This window comes from Dipodomys merriami, unplaced genomic scaffold (assembly GCF_024711535.1).
Source record: "Dipodomys merriami isolate MVZ:Mamm:240054 unplaced genomic scaffold, mDipMer1.0.p SCAF_45, whole genome shotgun sequence".
NCBI lineage: Eukaryota > Metazoa > Chordata > Mammalia > Rodentia > Heteromyidae > Dipodomys > Dipodomys merriami.
Window position 1 is genome coordinate 10,654,653 of NW_027206013.1, and position 14,404 is coordinate 10,669,056.

A 14,404-nucleotide genomic window follows, 5' to 3' on the forward strand; every position below is an offset into this window, starting at 1 on the left:
GCAGAAACATATCCTGGTGGACTATGGTCTCCGAAGAATCACATTCCTGATTGCCCAAGAGGTCAGTGAGTCCTTGTGAGTCCTGGTGGAATCAAAGCCTCGGGGCGGTACCTCTGGTCCTTATTCTGTAGGGTAGAGAGGTAGAGATGAATGGAAAGGAAAGAATGCTTTCCAAATGCTTTGTTCCACAAGCAGACTGAGGCCTTATGAACAGTCACAGAGGAGAAGAGGAAAACAGTTCACTGACTCTTCACTTGAGTTCATTTGTCTTTTGTATGGGTTTCTTTTACAGAAAGAATTTCCCAAGTTTTTCACCTTCAGAGCCAGAGATGAGGTATGATGTAGAGCCACGATCCTGTTTTCTTCCTGGCTTGTGAGCTTCTCGTGAGGAATCTGTCCTCCATCCTAAAGGCAGCCGAGAATAGGACTCTGCATCTCCTATGAGACCCCATGATTTCCCACCTCGAACCACACGCTCAGGTTCCACCTTTTCACACTGGTCTCTTGCTTGGATTTGTTTTTCACTTGCAGGTTTATTAAGTAAGATAGTCTGCTTCTCTTTCCTCCCTTCCTCTGGCCCCTCCTTCTTTTCTGTGTCAGTCCTAGGGCTTCAACTCGAGGCCTGGCCACTATCTCTTTGCTTTTGTTGCTCAAGGCTAACACTCTACCACCTGAGCCACAGCTCTATTTCTGGCTTTTTGGTGGTTCATTGGAGATGAGCGTCTCATGGACTTTCCTGCCTGGGCTGGCTTTGACCTTGGATCCTCAGATCTCAGCTTCCTGAGTAGCTAGGATTTATAGACATGAGCCATCAGCCCCTGGCTAGTTTTGTTTTTAATTTTTTCTTGTATTCTGTTAGACCAGTGGTTGGCAAACTGGGCCTTGCAGCTCGGCTGTCTGTTTTACAAATAATGTTTTATGGAAACACAGACACACCTACGTTATTATATCTTGTCTACTGTGGCTTTCACCCTAACACATTTAGTATGCGGCTTTGTAAGAGAAAGCTCACTGGTCTCTATTCTAGAACACACGGGCTCATTTCCCACAGAGATTCAAGACTCCGCCAAGTTCAAGGTTTTATATTTTAACTGATACAAAACTTGACTTTCCCATCTGAGCCCCAGACCTCTTGAGCCTTGGTTATTGCTCGCAAGAAGGTCTGAGTGCCCGAGTCTCTGCAGCGCATCATGGGCCTGGACCATGGCCTACAGTTACTGTGTGTGTGTGTGTGTGTGTGTGTGTGTGTGTGTGTGTGTGTGTGTGTGTGTGTGTGTGTGTGTGTGTGTGTGTCCCTCCATCCATCCTCTCATGGGCTGGCCTGTTCTACAGTTTGCAGAAGACCGGATATATCGTCACTTGGAGCCGGCCCTGGCCTTCCAGCTGGAGCTCAGCCGCATGCGCAACTTCGATCTGACCGCTGTGCCCTGTGCCAACCACAAGATGCATCTTTACCTGGGCGCTGCCAAGGTGAAGGAAGGAACGGAAGTGACAGACCACAGGTTCTTCGTCCGGGCCATTGTCAGGCACTCGGATCTGATCACCAAGGTAAAGTGTCACAGGGTGATTCTAGCTCCCTTCCTCTGCATGCAAAACCTCCTGCCTCGGTCCTCCTTCTTTGAGTTCCTGCTCTGGACTTGGGCCCTGGGCTGCCTGCCTAGAGATCAGAGGGTACACTGGACACACACAGCCCCACCTGGATGACACTGCAGCCTGACATTGCTTCCTGGCTGCTGGCCCTTGAATCTACTTGTTGTCTCCTGTGTCTCTGAGATAGGAGAGAAGGGAGCTTGTAGAAAGAAGTCTGTGTGTTCAGGGAATTTCTTGTTAACTGACTGAATAAGTGATCATTTTATGTTGTGTCTTGGTTTTAGAAAAGTCATCCGTGATTACATTGTGAAAATTACAAACATTATTGAACACTGTTTTAAGAGGTTGCTATCAATGCATATAAGTTGTATAAGAGCAAGGTTCATTGTGACTTTGCCATGTATGCATACAGTGTACCCCTTCAACCTCACCTCCTCCACCTTCCCTCTCTCCTCCTTAAAATTGTTTTGTTTAGGCTGCACCCCAGCCTAGGGTGATCGAAGCTGAGAAAGAGTTGCCAGGACCTGAGTTCAAGCCCTGTCCTTGGCAAAAAAGAAAAAAAAAAAGGTTTGTTTTTTTTTTTTGTTTTTTTTTTTTTGTCAGTTGTGGGGCTTGAACTCTGGGTCTAGGCGCTGTCCCTCAGTTCTTCAGCTCAAGGGTAGTACTCTACCACTTGAGCCACAGTGCCACTTCTGGTTCCCTGGTGGTTAATTGGAGATAAGAATCTCACAGATTTTTCCTGCCCAAGATGGCTAGGATTACAGGCGTGAGCCACCAGTGCCCAGCTTAAAAGTGTTTTTTGTTTTTGTTTTTGTTTTTGTTTTTTTAAAGTGAAAGAAGCCAAGCATCAGTGGCTCATGCCTCTATAACTTACTCAGGAGGCTGAGATCTGAGGATTATGATTCTAAGCCAGCCTGGGCAGAAAAGTCCTTGAGACTCTTATCTCCAGTTAACCACCCAAAAGCCAGAAGTGGAGGCATGGCTCAAGTGGTAGAATGTCAACCTAGAACAAAAACACCAAGTGAGAGAGGAGGCCCTGAGTTCAAACCCTGTTACCAACACACACACACACACAGACACACACACACACACACAGAGTAAAAGGATCAGAATTGGGCTACAGAGGGACCAACTCTTTCTAGAAAAATATCATCCTTGGAGCTGGAGGTACAGTGTTGCTGACAGGAGGCAGGGTACTTAGATTATATTGAATGATACACATGATTATTTTATATCTATATTAGATATGTTATATATTTGAGTGATATATATATATATATATATATATATATATATATATATATATTAAACTGGTTAGTGACTTAATAGGTGTTTTTCCATGTTAATGCAGCTTGGTCAATGTGCATGGTATTTCATTTGGATATGTTAAGCCAAACAGATCAGGTAGCCATTGAAAAGCTGTCTTGTCACAGTTCCAAGAAACAGGGACTGGGCGCGTGATGGGGTGAGGGGCATACAGGGAATGTCCAAGATTGGTCAGGTGGCAGAAGAAATGCGAGGAGCTGGGCTGAGCCTTCACTGTGGTTCTGAAGGAAGAGGCGAGGCGGGGTGCACAGGAGGCCGATCTGCTCATTTGCATCATTTCAGCTGCCCTGGACTCCCATTGTCCTAGCTGATGGGAGCAGGAGGACGGTGGCCTGGGGAGTAAGGGAGCGAGGAGAGGGGCTGAGGTATGGGATCTGGGTTGGCCTGAAGTGAGCAGCAGGGCCCTCCAGGGGCGCTGTCTGCCATCTCTGGGGCATGGCTGTCCCTGCTGGGTGGATGTCTACAGATGTCATAGCAACAGCACCCAGGAGACGGGGCAGCCTGGGCACCTCCAGGCTGTGGATCGCTGGGCATTGGAGGAGGAGACCCCCACACACACACACCCAGGCTGGGCTTCGGACCAGCCACGAGCCTCTAGGGCCCTGGCCTCAGATTGGCTTCCTCCTCTGACAGGAGGCCTCCTTCGAGTACCTGCAGAACGAGGGCGAACGGCTGCTCCTGGAGGCCATGGACGAGCTGGAGGTGGCCTTCAACAACACCAGCGTGCGCACCGACTGCAACCACATCTTCCTCAATTTCGTGCCCACCGTCATCATGGACCCCTTCAAGGTGACACCTTCCGGGGGACCCTTCCCCCCCCTTCGGGGTTCACCTCCACCTAAGTTTTCAGTGTGTGGCTAAGAGGGCGTGGCCTCACGCAGGGGCGGGGCCTCGCAGGAGGGGGCGTGGCCTCGCTGCGCACACGCAGTTGAGTCCCAGCAGCCGCAGGAAGACCTAGGCACGGGCTGTAGCATCCTGGAGCCAGATTTCCTCGGGGCCCTGCTTGGCTTCGCCGTGGGGCCTGGAGACTGAGTGTGCCTTCGCGTGTGGGTTCCGGTCTGGGGTGGGGAGGGAGGTCTGCACATGCGAGCAAGGAGAACCGAGTCCCAGTCTGAGGCCAGGCGGGTCCCGAGCTGCGAGCGGGCAGTGGGCGGGGCACGATCGGGTGTGATCGGGTGTGATGGGGTGTGATGGGGTGTGATGGGGTGTGATGGGGTATGATCCGGTGTGATCGGGTGTGATCAGGTGTGATCGGATGTGATCAGGTGTGATCCGGTGTGATCCGGTGTGATCGGGTGTGATCAGGTGTGATCGGATGTGATCGGGTGTGATCGGGTGTGATGGGGTATGATCTGGTGTGATCAGATGTGATCAGGTGTGATCGGGTGTGATCCGGTGTGATCCGGTGTGATCCGGTGTGATCCGGTGTGTCTGGGGGGGGACCCCCGCCGTGGACCCGGTGTGCTCCGTGCAGATCGAGGAGTCCGTGCGCTCCATGGTGATGCGCTATGGCAGCCGGCTGTGGAAGCTGCGCGTGCTGCAGGCCGAGGTGAAGATCAACATCCACCAGACTGCCGCCGGCAGCGCCGTGCCCGTCCGCCTGTTCATCACCAACGAGTCGGGCTACTACCTGGACATCAGCCTCTACAAGGAAGTGACCGACCCCAGATCTGGAAGCGTGAGGCTGGGCCCGGCCGCGGGGGTGGGGTAGGGTCTCCATCCAAGTGGGGGGGTGGCCGCAATGGCCCTCCAGCCTGGCCTGGGTGCGGAGCTCAGGGGCAGGTCGCCCGGGCCGGAGGAAACCCCGTGTGAATCCTGAGGTTGGATCTGACCCCCGTTTGCAAATTGTTATTATAAAGTGATGTACAGATGGGTTACAGTTACATAAGTCAGTTAAAGAGTATAGTTCTCTCTCTCTCTCTCTCTCTCTCTCTTTTGTCATGGGGCCTGCTGGGCCTGGGCACTGTCCCTCAGCTCTTTGGCTCAAGGCTAGCGCTCTACCACTTGAGCCACAGCGCCACTTCTGGCTTTTTTCTGCTTATGTGGTGCTGAGGAATCGAACCCAGGGCCTCATGCATGCAAGGCAAGCGCTCTACCACTGAGCCAGCTTTCCCAGCCCCAAGAATACATTTTTTTGGACAAGGTCACGCCTTCCCTTGCTCTCTCCCAGTTTCCCCTCTCCTTCCCCCCAAACATAAGTTGTATAGTTCATTTTCAACATAGTGTCCAGTGAGTACCACTGCTACATTTGTTCACCCTTTGTCCCTCCATTTCCGTGCCTCCCTTTTCACTCCCAAAGACAGATAAACAGCTCAAAAAGGAAAGAAAACAAATAGCAAAACATTTAGAGAACCAAACCTCTTGTATTTGTTTCTTAAACTTTTGCGAACTAAATTTTATCTGTATGCATATGTATACATATATATGTACATGCATCTGTATATGCCTGCATGCACAGATGTGTATATGTAAATATAAGACCTTTTTTTGGTTTGGTTTGATTTTGTGCTGGACCTGTGGCTTGAACCCAGGGCCTGGGCACTGTCCCTGAGCTCTTTTTACTCAAGGTTAGAGCTCTACCACTTGGGCCACAGCTCTACTTACAGCATTTTTGTTAGTTAATTGAGTCTTACAGATTTCCCTGCCTGGGCTGGCTTTGAACTGTAATCTCTAGATCTCATCTTCTTGAGTAGCTAGAATTACAGGCGTGAGCCACTAGCACCCAGCATAAGACACATTGTATTTTGATAGAGACTCAAAGCTGCCAAGAAATTGCAAAACTTAGGACAGAATATGAAACAATGTGGCAATTTCTCCAGGTGTCCTTCAACTGGCTTTCCTCATGGCACATTTTGCCCCAATCATGTTACCAAAAAAAAAAAACAGGAAAACAGCCAAGTGATGGTAGTTCAAGCCTGTAATCCTAGCTACTCAGGAGGCTGAGATCAGGGATCAAGGTTCTGAGTCAGCTCAAGTAGACAAATCTGTAAGGCTTTTATCTCCAATCAACCAGCAACAAACTGGAATTGGAGGCATGACTCAAGTAGTAGAGCACCAGCTATGAGCTGGTACACACACACACACACACACACACACACACACACACACACATACACACACACACACACACACACAGAATTGACACTGGAACAATACTGGTTAGGTTAACTACAGACCCTATTCAGATTTTGGCAGTTTGTACACGCCTTGGGGTGTGTATGTGTGTATGTATGGTTGTATTTCCGTTGTGTCACAGTGTCCCCTGTAGGCCCTTCCTGTCCTGGCTGTCCCCAGGGATGAAGTGAGCCTGGGCGTCCTGGGCATTGGGTTTGTCAAGCCAGGTCGCGCTCTGCTCCTCCGTTGGGATTCCACTGGGAGCTGGGTAGTGGTCAGCCGGGCTGGCTCTGATTCCACTCATTTCTTTCTCCTTCCTTTCTGGTTCAGATCATGTTTCACTCCTTTGGCAACAAGCAAGGGAGCCAGCATGGGATGCTCATCAACACCCCCTACGTGACCAAGGACCTGCTTCAGGCCAAGAGATTCCAGGCACAGTCCCTGGGGACCACCTATATCTACGACTTCCCAGAAATGTTCAGACAGGCGAGTCCTGAGCTGGGGAGGGGCGGGGTACCACCCCCAAGGGCTCCTATGACTCTTACCCCGCCAGAACCCAGCCCTCCTGTTCCGTAGAACCCAGCAAAGAAGGTCTTCTTGGGACAAAAACAACAACAAAGTAGCTGGGTGCTGGTGGCTCACACCTATAATCCTAGCTACTTAGGAGCCTGAGATCTGAGGATTGAGATTCAAAGCCAGCCCGGGCAGCAAAGTCTATGAGATTCTTATCTCCAATGAACCAGCAAAAAACAAAAAACAAAAAACAGCCCAGAAGTGACACTGTGACTCAAAGTAGTAGGACACTAGCTTTGAGCCAAAAGGGCTTAGGGATAGCACCCAGGCCTTGAGTTCACCACCACCGCCAACAAAGTGATACATTGGGAAAACGTACTTCCCCGTCTTATGCCAGAGTTCTGACATTTTAATGTGTCCTTCTAGTCCTTAGGCAGGTGCTTACTGAGGAGCCATGCCTCCAGTCCTTTTTTGTTTTGCTCTAGTTATTTTGAGATAAGGTCTTATACTTGCTCCTCTGACACTCTATCATATAAGTCACCCCTCCAGCCCTGACTTCTGCTGTTTATTTTGGAGATGGAGTCTCAAGGACTTTCCTGCCCTGGCTGGCCTTGAACTTTGATTCTCCTGATCTCAGCCTCCTCAGTAGCTAGGGTTCCAGGTGTGAGACACCAGCATCTGGTCCTTTTCATTGATACCCACCTGTAGTTTCTTATTTAAGAGGTTGAGGTAGGAAGATCACTTGAGCCCAGAAACTGAAAAACAAACAAACAACTCCTCCATCCCCCCCAAAACCTAGCCTGGGCAAGGAGCCATGAGGAACATAGTTCGACAAAACCACCTGCTGGGTGCTCAGATGTTTATTATTCTGCATGTTCCTGGCATACTTTACATATTTTATGCCTGCAAATGAGAGAAAGAACTAGGCCGCTATCTCAGATGACATGATCATTAACTCTAGCTCCCCTACCGACACCTTTGGTTTCTTTTCCTCTTCTTTCCCTTCCTCAGGCTCTCTTTAAACTCTGGACCTCCCCAGACAAATACCCCAAAGATATCCTGACATACACGGAGTTAGTGTTGGACCCTCAGGGCCAGCTGGTAGAGATGAACCGACTTCCTGGAGGAAATGAGGTAGGAGCTGGGCAGGTCTCAGCCCTGGGCTGGAGTCAGCCTTTTCCCACTGATTCCCAGGAGACACACAGCTACTTCCCGGCCTCTTTTACCCCTGCCAGGTGGGCATGGTGGCCTTCAAAATGCGGATGAAGACCCCGGAGTACCCAGAAGGGCGGGATGTGGTTGTCATCGGCAATGACATCACCTTCCGCATCGGGTCCTTCGGCACTGGGGAAGACCTTCTGTACCTGCGGGCCTCTGAGCTGGCCCGGGCGGAGGGCATCCCCCAAATCTACCTAGCAGCCAACAGTGGGGCCCGCATTGGCCTGGCAGAAGAGATCAAACACATGTTCCAGGTGGCCTGGGTGGATCCAGAAGACCCCCACAAAGTACGTCATGAAGTGGGGGTGCCATTCAATGGGTTGATCATCCGTAAAAGAAAGCAAAGAAACAGGCAAACAGTATATTGGTGATATTAAAATTTTATTAAGAGGTGGCAATTAGTGGATAAAATAATCCACAAAGGCTTTTTATCAAAGCCAGGTTCAGTGTCTCATGCCTGTAATTATAACTACTCAGGAGATTGGGAACTGCAAAAAGTTAAGGAGACCTCATATCAACTAAAGAAAAGCTGGGTTTGGTGGTGCATGCCTGTCATCTCAGCCACAAGGGAAACATAAATCGGAGGACTGTAGCCTAGGCAAAAAGCAAGATCCTATTTGAAAAAGAATAGAAGCAGCAAAAGATGAGTCCATGGCTCAAGTGGCTGAGCATCTGCCTAGCAAGTATACCAGGCCCTGCATTCAAACCCCAACACCCTAGTTTTTTTTTTTTAATGTCTTTAATCCTCCTTTGGCGGGAGAGGGTAATAATGACAAAGACCTTCATAAATAGTGAGCTGATCTGCACAGAGCAGCTTCTAGATGCTGTGCACCCGGAACACAGACACACACACACAAACATACACACAACCCAACCCAAACACAAACCAAATACACACAAACTCTACCCAATCCAACACGCATACAAACTCAGCACACCCACACAAATCCAACACACAGACATATACCCAGCCTCGGTGTACACACACACAACCCAGCACACACACACACACCACAGACTCAACACACTAAAATAAATATACATACAATCTCAATTTACATACACAAACCCAACACACATACCCAACTCTAGTGTACAGACACACAACCCCAATGTATACACACACAAACAAACCCAATATGCAAACAATATATACACATAAAACACACAAGAAACTCAACACACACAAACTAATGTACACACAAATAGACAAACCCAGTACACACACACACACACACACACACACACACACACACACACACACACACACACACACACACACGCGCATGCGCACATACACACATGAGTGCCTAAGCAGTCTGTATACAGGCCACAGCCCATTCTGAGAGCAGACCTGTGGTTTATGAGGCTTGCTAATGTAGGTTGACACATTCTGAGCATCCACCCCTCTAGTGTTGCCATTTTAAATGCCATGGTAGCCGGGTGCTGCTGGCTCACACCTGTAATCCTAACTACTCAGGAGGCTGAGATCTGAGGATCACAGTCCAAAGCCATTCTGGGCAGGAAAGTCCCCATGAGATTCTTTTTTTTTTTTTTTTTTTTTTTGGGTCCGTTGTGGGGCCTGAACTGTGGGCCTGGGCGCTGTCCCTCAGCTCTTCAGCTCAAGGCTAGCGCTCTACCTCTTGAGCCACAGCTCCACTTCTGGCTTTTTTCATTTTGCTTATGTGGTGCTGAGGAATCGAACCCAGGGCCTCGAGCATGCAAGGCAAGTGCTCTACCACTGAGCCACCTTCCCAGCCCCCCATGAGATTCTTATCCCCAATGAACCACCAGAAAACCAGAAGTGGTACTGTGGCTCAAAGTAGTAGAGCGCTAGCCTGGAGCAGAAGAGCTCAGCGATAACACCCAAGCCCTGAGTTCAAGTCCCATAACTGACAAAAACAAAAAAACTACACAGTGGCTGTCACACTGAGCAGCTAGACTCCTAGGCTCACTGAAGTATATTTCTTAAGGGCTTTAAGTACCTGTACCTGACCCCCCAAGACTACACGCGAACGAGCTCTCTGAACACCGTGCACTGCAGACACGTCGAGGAAGGAGGAGAATCCAGGTAAACAGCCTGCCAGGCACCCTGACACTTGTTCCTGGTTTTGCATCCAAAAGGAGTGAGCCCTTTCTCCCGCTCATTGCGCAGGGAGAATCAGGCCGGATTCTCTCCATGTCCAAGGAGCCAGAGGCTCACGGTTTATGATTCATTATCCAGATGGATGCAGGTGGGTGAAGATGGGGATTCTGTTCTTTGAGAATCACCAGTGGCTTCCCTATTTTTTTTTTCTTGGGTAGGATAGACCACATCAGAATTTTCCAGACGTGATTTTTTTTGAGTGTTGGAGGAAAATTTAAAACAAAGTAGAGTGTATAAAGGAGTTTGGGAGGCACGGAGTTAAGTCAAGTCTAACGAAGTGTCTTTCCGGTTGGCCTTTTCAGAGCGATTGTTGAGTTGAAGTGCTTGGTGAATTTGAATAGGGTCCGACACTACATGGTATACTTAATGTTTGTGTCTTGTGTATTTGCCATCCTGGGGCTTGAACTCTGGGCCTGGGCACTCTGTCCCTGAACTGTTTTTCTCAAGGCTAGTGCTCTTACCAATTGAGCCACAGCTCTACTTCCAGCTTTTTTGGTAGTTAGTTGGAGATAAGAGTCATGGACCTTCCTCCCTGGGCTGACTTTGAACTGCAATCCTCAGATCTCAACCTCCTGGGAGGCTAGGATTACAGATGTGAACCACCGGCATCTGGCAGTCTATTTTTTGTTGTTGTTGTTGTTGGTTGTGGGGCTTGAACTCTGGGCCTAGGCACTGTCCCTCAGCTCTTCAGCTCAAGGCGAGTGTTCTACCACTTGAGCCACAGCACCATTTCCAGTTTTCAGAGTGGTTTATTGGAGATCAGAGTCTCACGTACTTTCTTGCCCAGGCTGGCTTTGAACCTCGATCCTCAGATCTCAGCCTCCTGAGTAGCAGGCGTGAGCCACCAGCGCCCGGCTGTCTACTTCATATTTTGTGGCCATGGAATCTAGGTTGATTGACTGATCATTGAATCAGCAGCTTCTCATGTGTGCCCCCATCTCTGTACAAGGCCACATGCTAATCTAGATTGTTCTGTGGAAATGTGGATGTGGGTGATATTTCACAGAGAGCCTCTAGAGGGCGCACGTCTTTGTCTGGGAGAGGAATCGCTGCTGACTTTTCAGAAATGTTAGTGCCCATTGTGAGAGCTCTAGCCCTCTTTCTTTCATTCTCTCTTTCTCTCTTTCTTTCTCCTTCCTCCTTTTGTAAAGTTTTACCTCCATTTATCCTGTTCCAATACTTCTTCCTACTCCTGGCTCCTGCCATGAGTACCACGAACGAATGTACTGACCCCAGACATTGCCAGGCAGAGCGCAGTCTAACCCGCCTCTGCTTTTGCAGGTACGTCGTCACCGACATTATTGGGAAGGATGACGGCCTGGGTGTGGAGAATCTCAGGGGCTCTGGCATGATAGCTGGGGAGTCCTCCCTGGCTTACGACGAGATCGTCACCATTAGCATGGTGAGTCCCCTCTTCAGTCCCTCTTTGTTGCCCTGTTCACCTGTCAAACCATCACAAAGCAGGGAGAAAGAATCGGGAGCCACTCGTGCCAATCACCAGCAATACCTGTTGTCAACACTCAGCCATTCTTGTCTCCCAACATTCCCCCTCGGACTTACTTACCCATGATTCTTCAGGGTTTTCCTCTCCTTTTTTGATGAATTGGTTAACGAAAGAAGCAGTTGCCCTAAGTTGGATTTGAACTCATTATGTAGCCCAGGCTGGCCTCCAACTCTTGATCCTCCTGCCTCTCAGCCTCCCAAGGGCTGGGATTACAGGAATAAGAGGAGGGGCTGGAATCCCAGGGTCCTCTTCATGGCCTTGCTGCCAAGGCCGTAATACACAGCCATTGGAGGACACTTGAGAACACAGTATCCGGAGCCAAGCTCTGAACTGTGTCTCGAAGATTAAATAGCCTCTTGCCTGGCTGTGTGGGCCTACGTCAGGTTGCCACTGGCTAAAACCTAACTTTTCATTTGTGCCCAACAGGGTCTTGAACTCTGCCCGCTGAGGGTGGAGTCCTTGTAAAGGGGTTCTGTCTCCACAGGTCACCTGCCGAGCCCTGGGCATTGGGGCCTATTTGGTACGCCTGGGCCAGAGGGTGATTCAGGTGGACAATTCCCACATCATCCTGACGGGCGCGAGTGCCCTCAACAAGGTGACGAGATGGGGCCTCAGGGCCATTTGTAGTTGTCTGGGGGCCCTCATGATCCCAAATAAGTTATTCTTCTTCTGGAACTAAGTTCCTGATTTACTTTTTTTGGGTGGCTGGGGGGGGGGGGGAGGAAGGAATTCTAGTGGTGATGGTCCTGGCATTTGTGAACTCAGGGCCTCATACTTGCCAGACAGACAACTCCACCTCTGCCATCTACCCCAGGGATCATACCCCAGTTCCTTCTGCTTCCATTACTTTGCAAATAAGATCTCACTTTTGGTCTGGTTGGCCTAGACCTCGAACCTCCTATTTAGGATTCCCGTGTTACCTAGGTTGATGGCACATGCCACTACACCCAGCTTTTTTTTTTTTAATTGGTTGAAATGAGGATTTTTATGACCTTTTTGCCTGAGCTAGCCTGGAACCCCAGTCCTCCTGATCTCTACCTTTCAAGTCGCTATGATTATAAGTGTGAGCCATCATGCCCCACTACTCTTGTCTTTTTTATTATTTATTTATTTTATTATTATTTTTTTGGGGGGGGTCCAGTTGTGGGGCCTGAACTCTGGGCCTGGGCACTGTCCCTCAGCTCTTCAGCTCAAGGCTAGCGCTCTACCACTTGAGCCACAGCGCCATTTCCGGCTTTTTTTTTCTGCTTATGTGGTGCTGAGGAATCGAACCCAGGGCCTCATGCATGCAAGCCAAGTGCTCTACCACTGAGCCACCTTCCCAGCACGTCTTTTTTATTTTTTAACTTTAAAGTTGTATTATACTTTGCAGAGAAAGACCTCCAAGCAATGTTGGTGCTTCTATACTTTTGGTGCAATACTCTCTTGTGTTCTGAATTCCCATGGTTAACTTTAGTGACTGTGCAGTTATTTTGAAACACTGAAAGGTTTTCTGCATTGCTGTGCAGTCCCCATATCTAATGTCTGCCCAGATCCCAGGAAGGGGCTCAAAGTCAGGCTCTGAGGGAGGTTTTGGGAGACAATGGTCTTATGTATCTCAGGCGAGGCTTGTACTCACTACCTAGCCCAGGCTGGCCTAGAACACATGATCCTCCTGCCTTAACCTTCTAAGCTCTGGGATTTCAGGCATGGCCACTACATCTGGCTACAACATCAAAAAACTCTGAGATGAGTTGCATGGAAAAAAAAAAAAAAAAGAAAGATTGCCTGGCGCCGGTGGCTCACACCTGTCATCCTAGCTACTCAGGAGGCCGAGATCTGAGGATCATGGTTCAGAGACAGCCAGGGCGGGAAAGTCCATGAGACTCATTTCTAATTCACCACCAGAAAACCAGAACTGGCACTGTGGCTTAAGTGGTAGAGCGCTTACCTTGAGCTGAAGAGCTCAGGGATAGCGCCCAGGCTCAGAGTTCAAGCCCCATGACCAACAACAACAACAAAAATGATGACGTTGGTCACAGATGCCTGGGGGCTCCCTGTAAAGATTCTGACGTGGCCAGCCTGGGTGCAGTCTGGGTGAGCAGATTTTCTAACACTCACAGCTGATTTCAACGTGCAGCATGAATGGGGGACCCGTGAGCGAGCGGCTGTGCGGTAGGCGGAAGGCCTGAGCTGTGCAGGACTTTCTAACCATGTTGGGTGAAAGCAGGTCCTGGGAAGAGAGGTCTACACGTCTAACAACCAGCTGGGTGGCGTGCAGATCATGTACCACAACGGCATCTCCCACATCACGGTGCCCGATGACTTTGAGGGTGTCTATACCATCCTGGAGTGGCTGTCCTATATGCCAAAGGTACGGCATGCCCCTGGCAGCCCCGCCTGGGAGACCCTGCAGTCAAGCTCATGTCCTGATCGGTATCCATGTCACTTCCGGGGTGGAGCTGGAAGTGCTGCCATGTATCTAGGTTAGGTTTGCTTTTCCTTTCTCTCTCTTTTTTCTTTCCTTCCTTCCTTCGTTTCTTTCTTTGTTTCTTTCTTTTTGGGTCCGGTTGTGGGGCCTGAACTCTGGGCCTGGGTGCTGTCCCTCAGCTCTTCAACTCAAGGCTAGCGCTCTACCACTTGAGCCACAGCACCATTTCTGGCTTTTTTCTTTTTGCTTAGGTGGTGCTGAGGAATCGAACCCAGGGCCTCATGCATGCAAGGCAAGCGCTCTACCACTGAGCCACCTTCCCAGTCCCATCTTTGTTTCTTTGTTTGTTTCTTTCTTTCTTTGTCTCTCTTTCTCTGTCTGTCTTTGTCTGTCTCTATCTCTGTCTCTCTCTCTTTCTCTTTCTTTTTTTTCAACTGGGGGGCTTGAACTCATGGCCTGTGTGTTGTCCCTGAGCTCTTTTGCTCAGGGCTAGCTCTCTACTACTATGAGCCACAATGCCACTTCCAGTTTTTTGGTGGTTCCTTGGAGATTAGTGTCTCAAGGACTTTCCTTCTCAGGCTGG

At 49.5% G+C, this 14,404-nt stretch overlaps 1 protein-coding gene across 6 annotated transcripts in view; it reads left to right on the plus strand.

The window, feature by feature from the left end:
• The window catches only part of Acacb (acetyl-CoA carboxylase beta), an 83,153-nt gene that overhangs the window by 60,523 nt on the left and 8,226 nt on the right, over positions 1-14,404 (plus strand). For all 6 annotated transcript variants that reach the window (XR_011366462.1, XM_069994671.1, XM_069994670.1 and 3 more), the window contains 12 exons: positions 5-61; positions 293-334; positions 1,333-1,548; positions 3,550-3,705; positions 4,391-4,594; positions 6,361-6,516; positions 7,555-7,677; positions 7,779-8,048; positions 9,735-9,832; positions 11,189-11,309; positions 11,896-12,006; positions 13,621-13,764. Coding sequence is in view for 5 of the 6 variants with exons in the window: in XM_069994671.1 (XP_069850772.1) it covers positions 5-61; positions 293-334; positions 1,333-1,548; positions 3,550-3,705; positions 4,391-4,594; positions 6,361-6,516; positions 7,555-7,677; positions 7,779-8,048; positions 9,735-9,832; positions 11,189-11,309; positions 11,896-12,006; positions 13,621-13,764 (1,698 nt within the window). In the remaining variant the exon portion in view is untranslated. The remainder of the gene's footprint in view (positions 1-4; positions 62-292; positions 335-1,332; positions 1,549-3,549; positions 3,706-4,390; positions 4,595-6,360; positions 6,517-7,554; positions 7,678-7,778; positions 8,049-9,734; positions 9,833-11,188; positions 11,310-11,895; positions 12,007-13,620; positions 13,765-14,404) is intronic.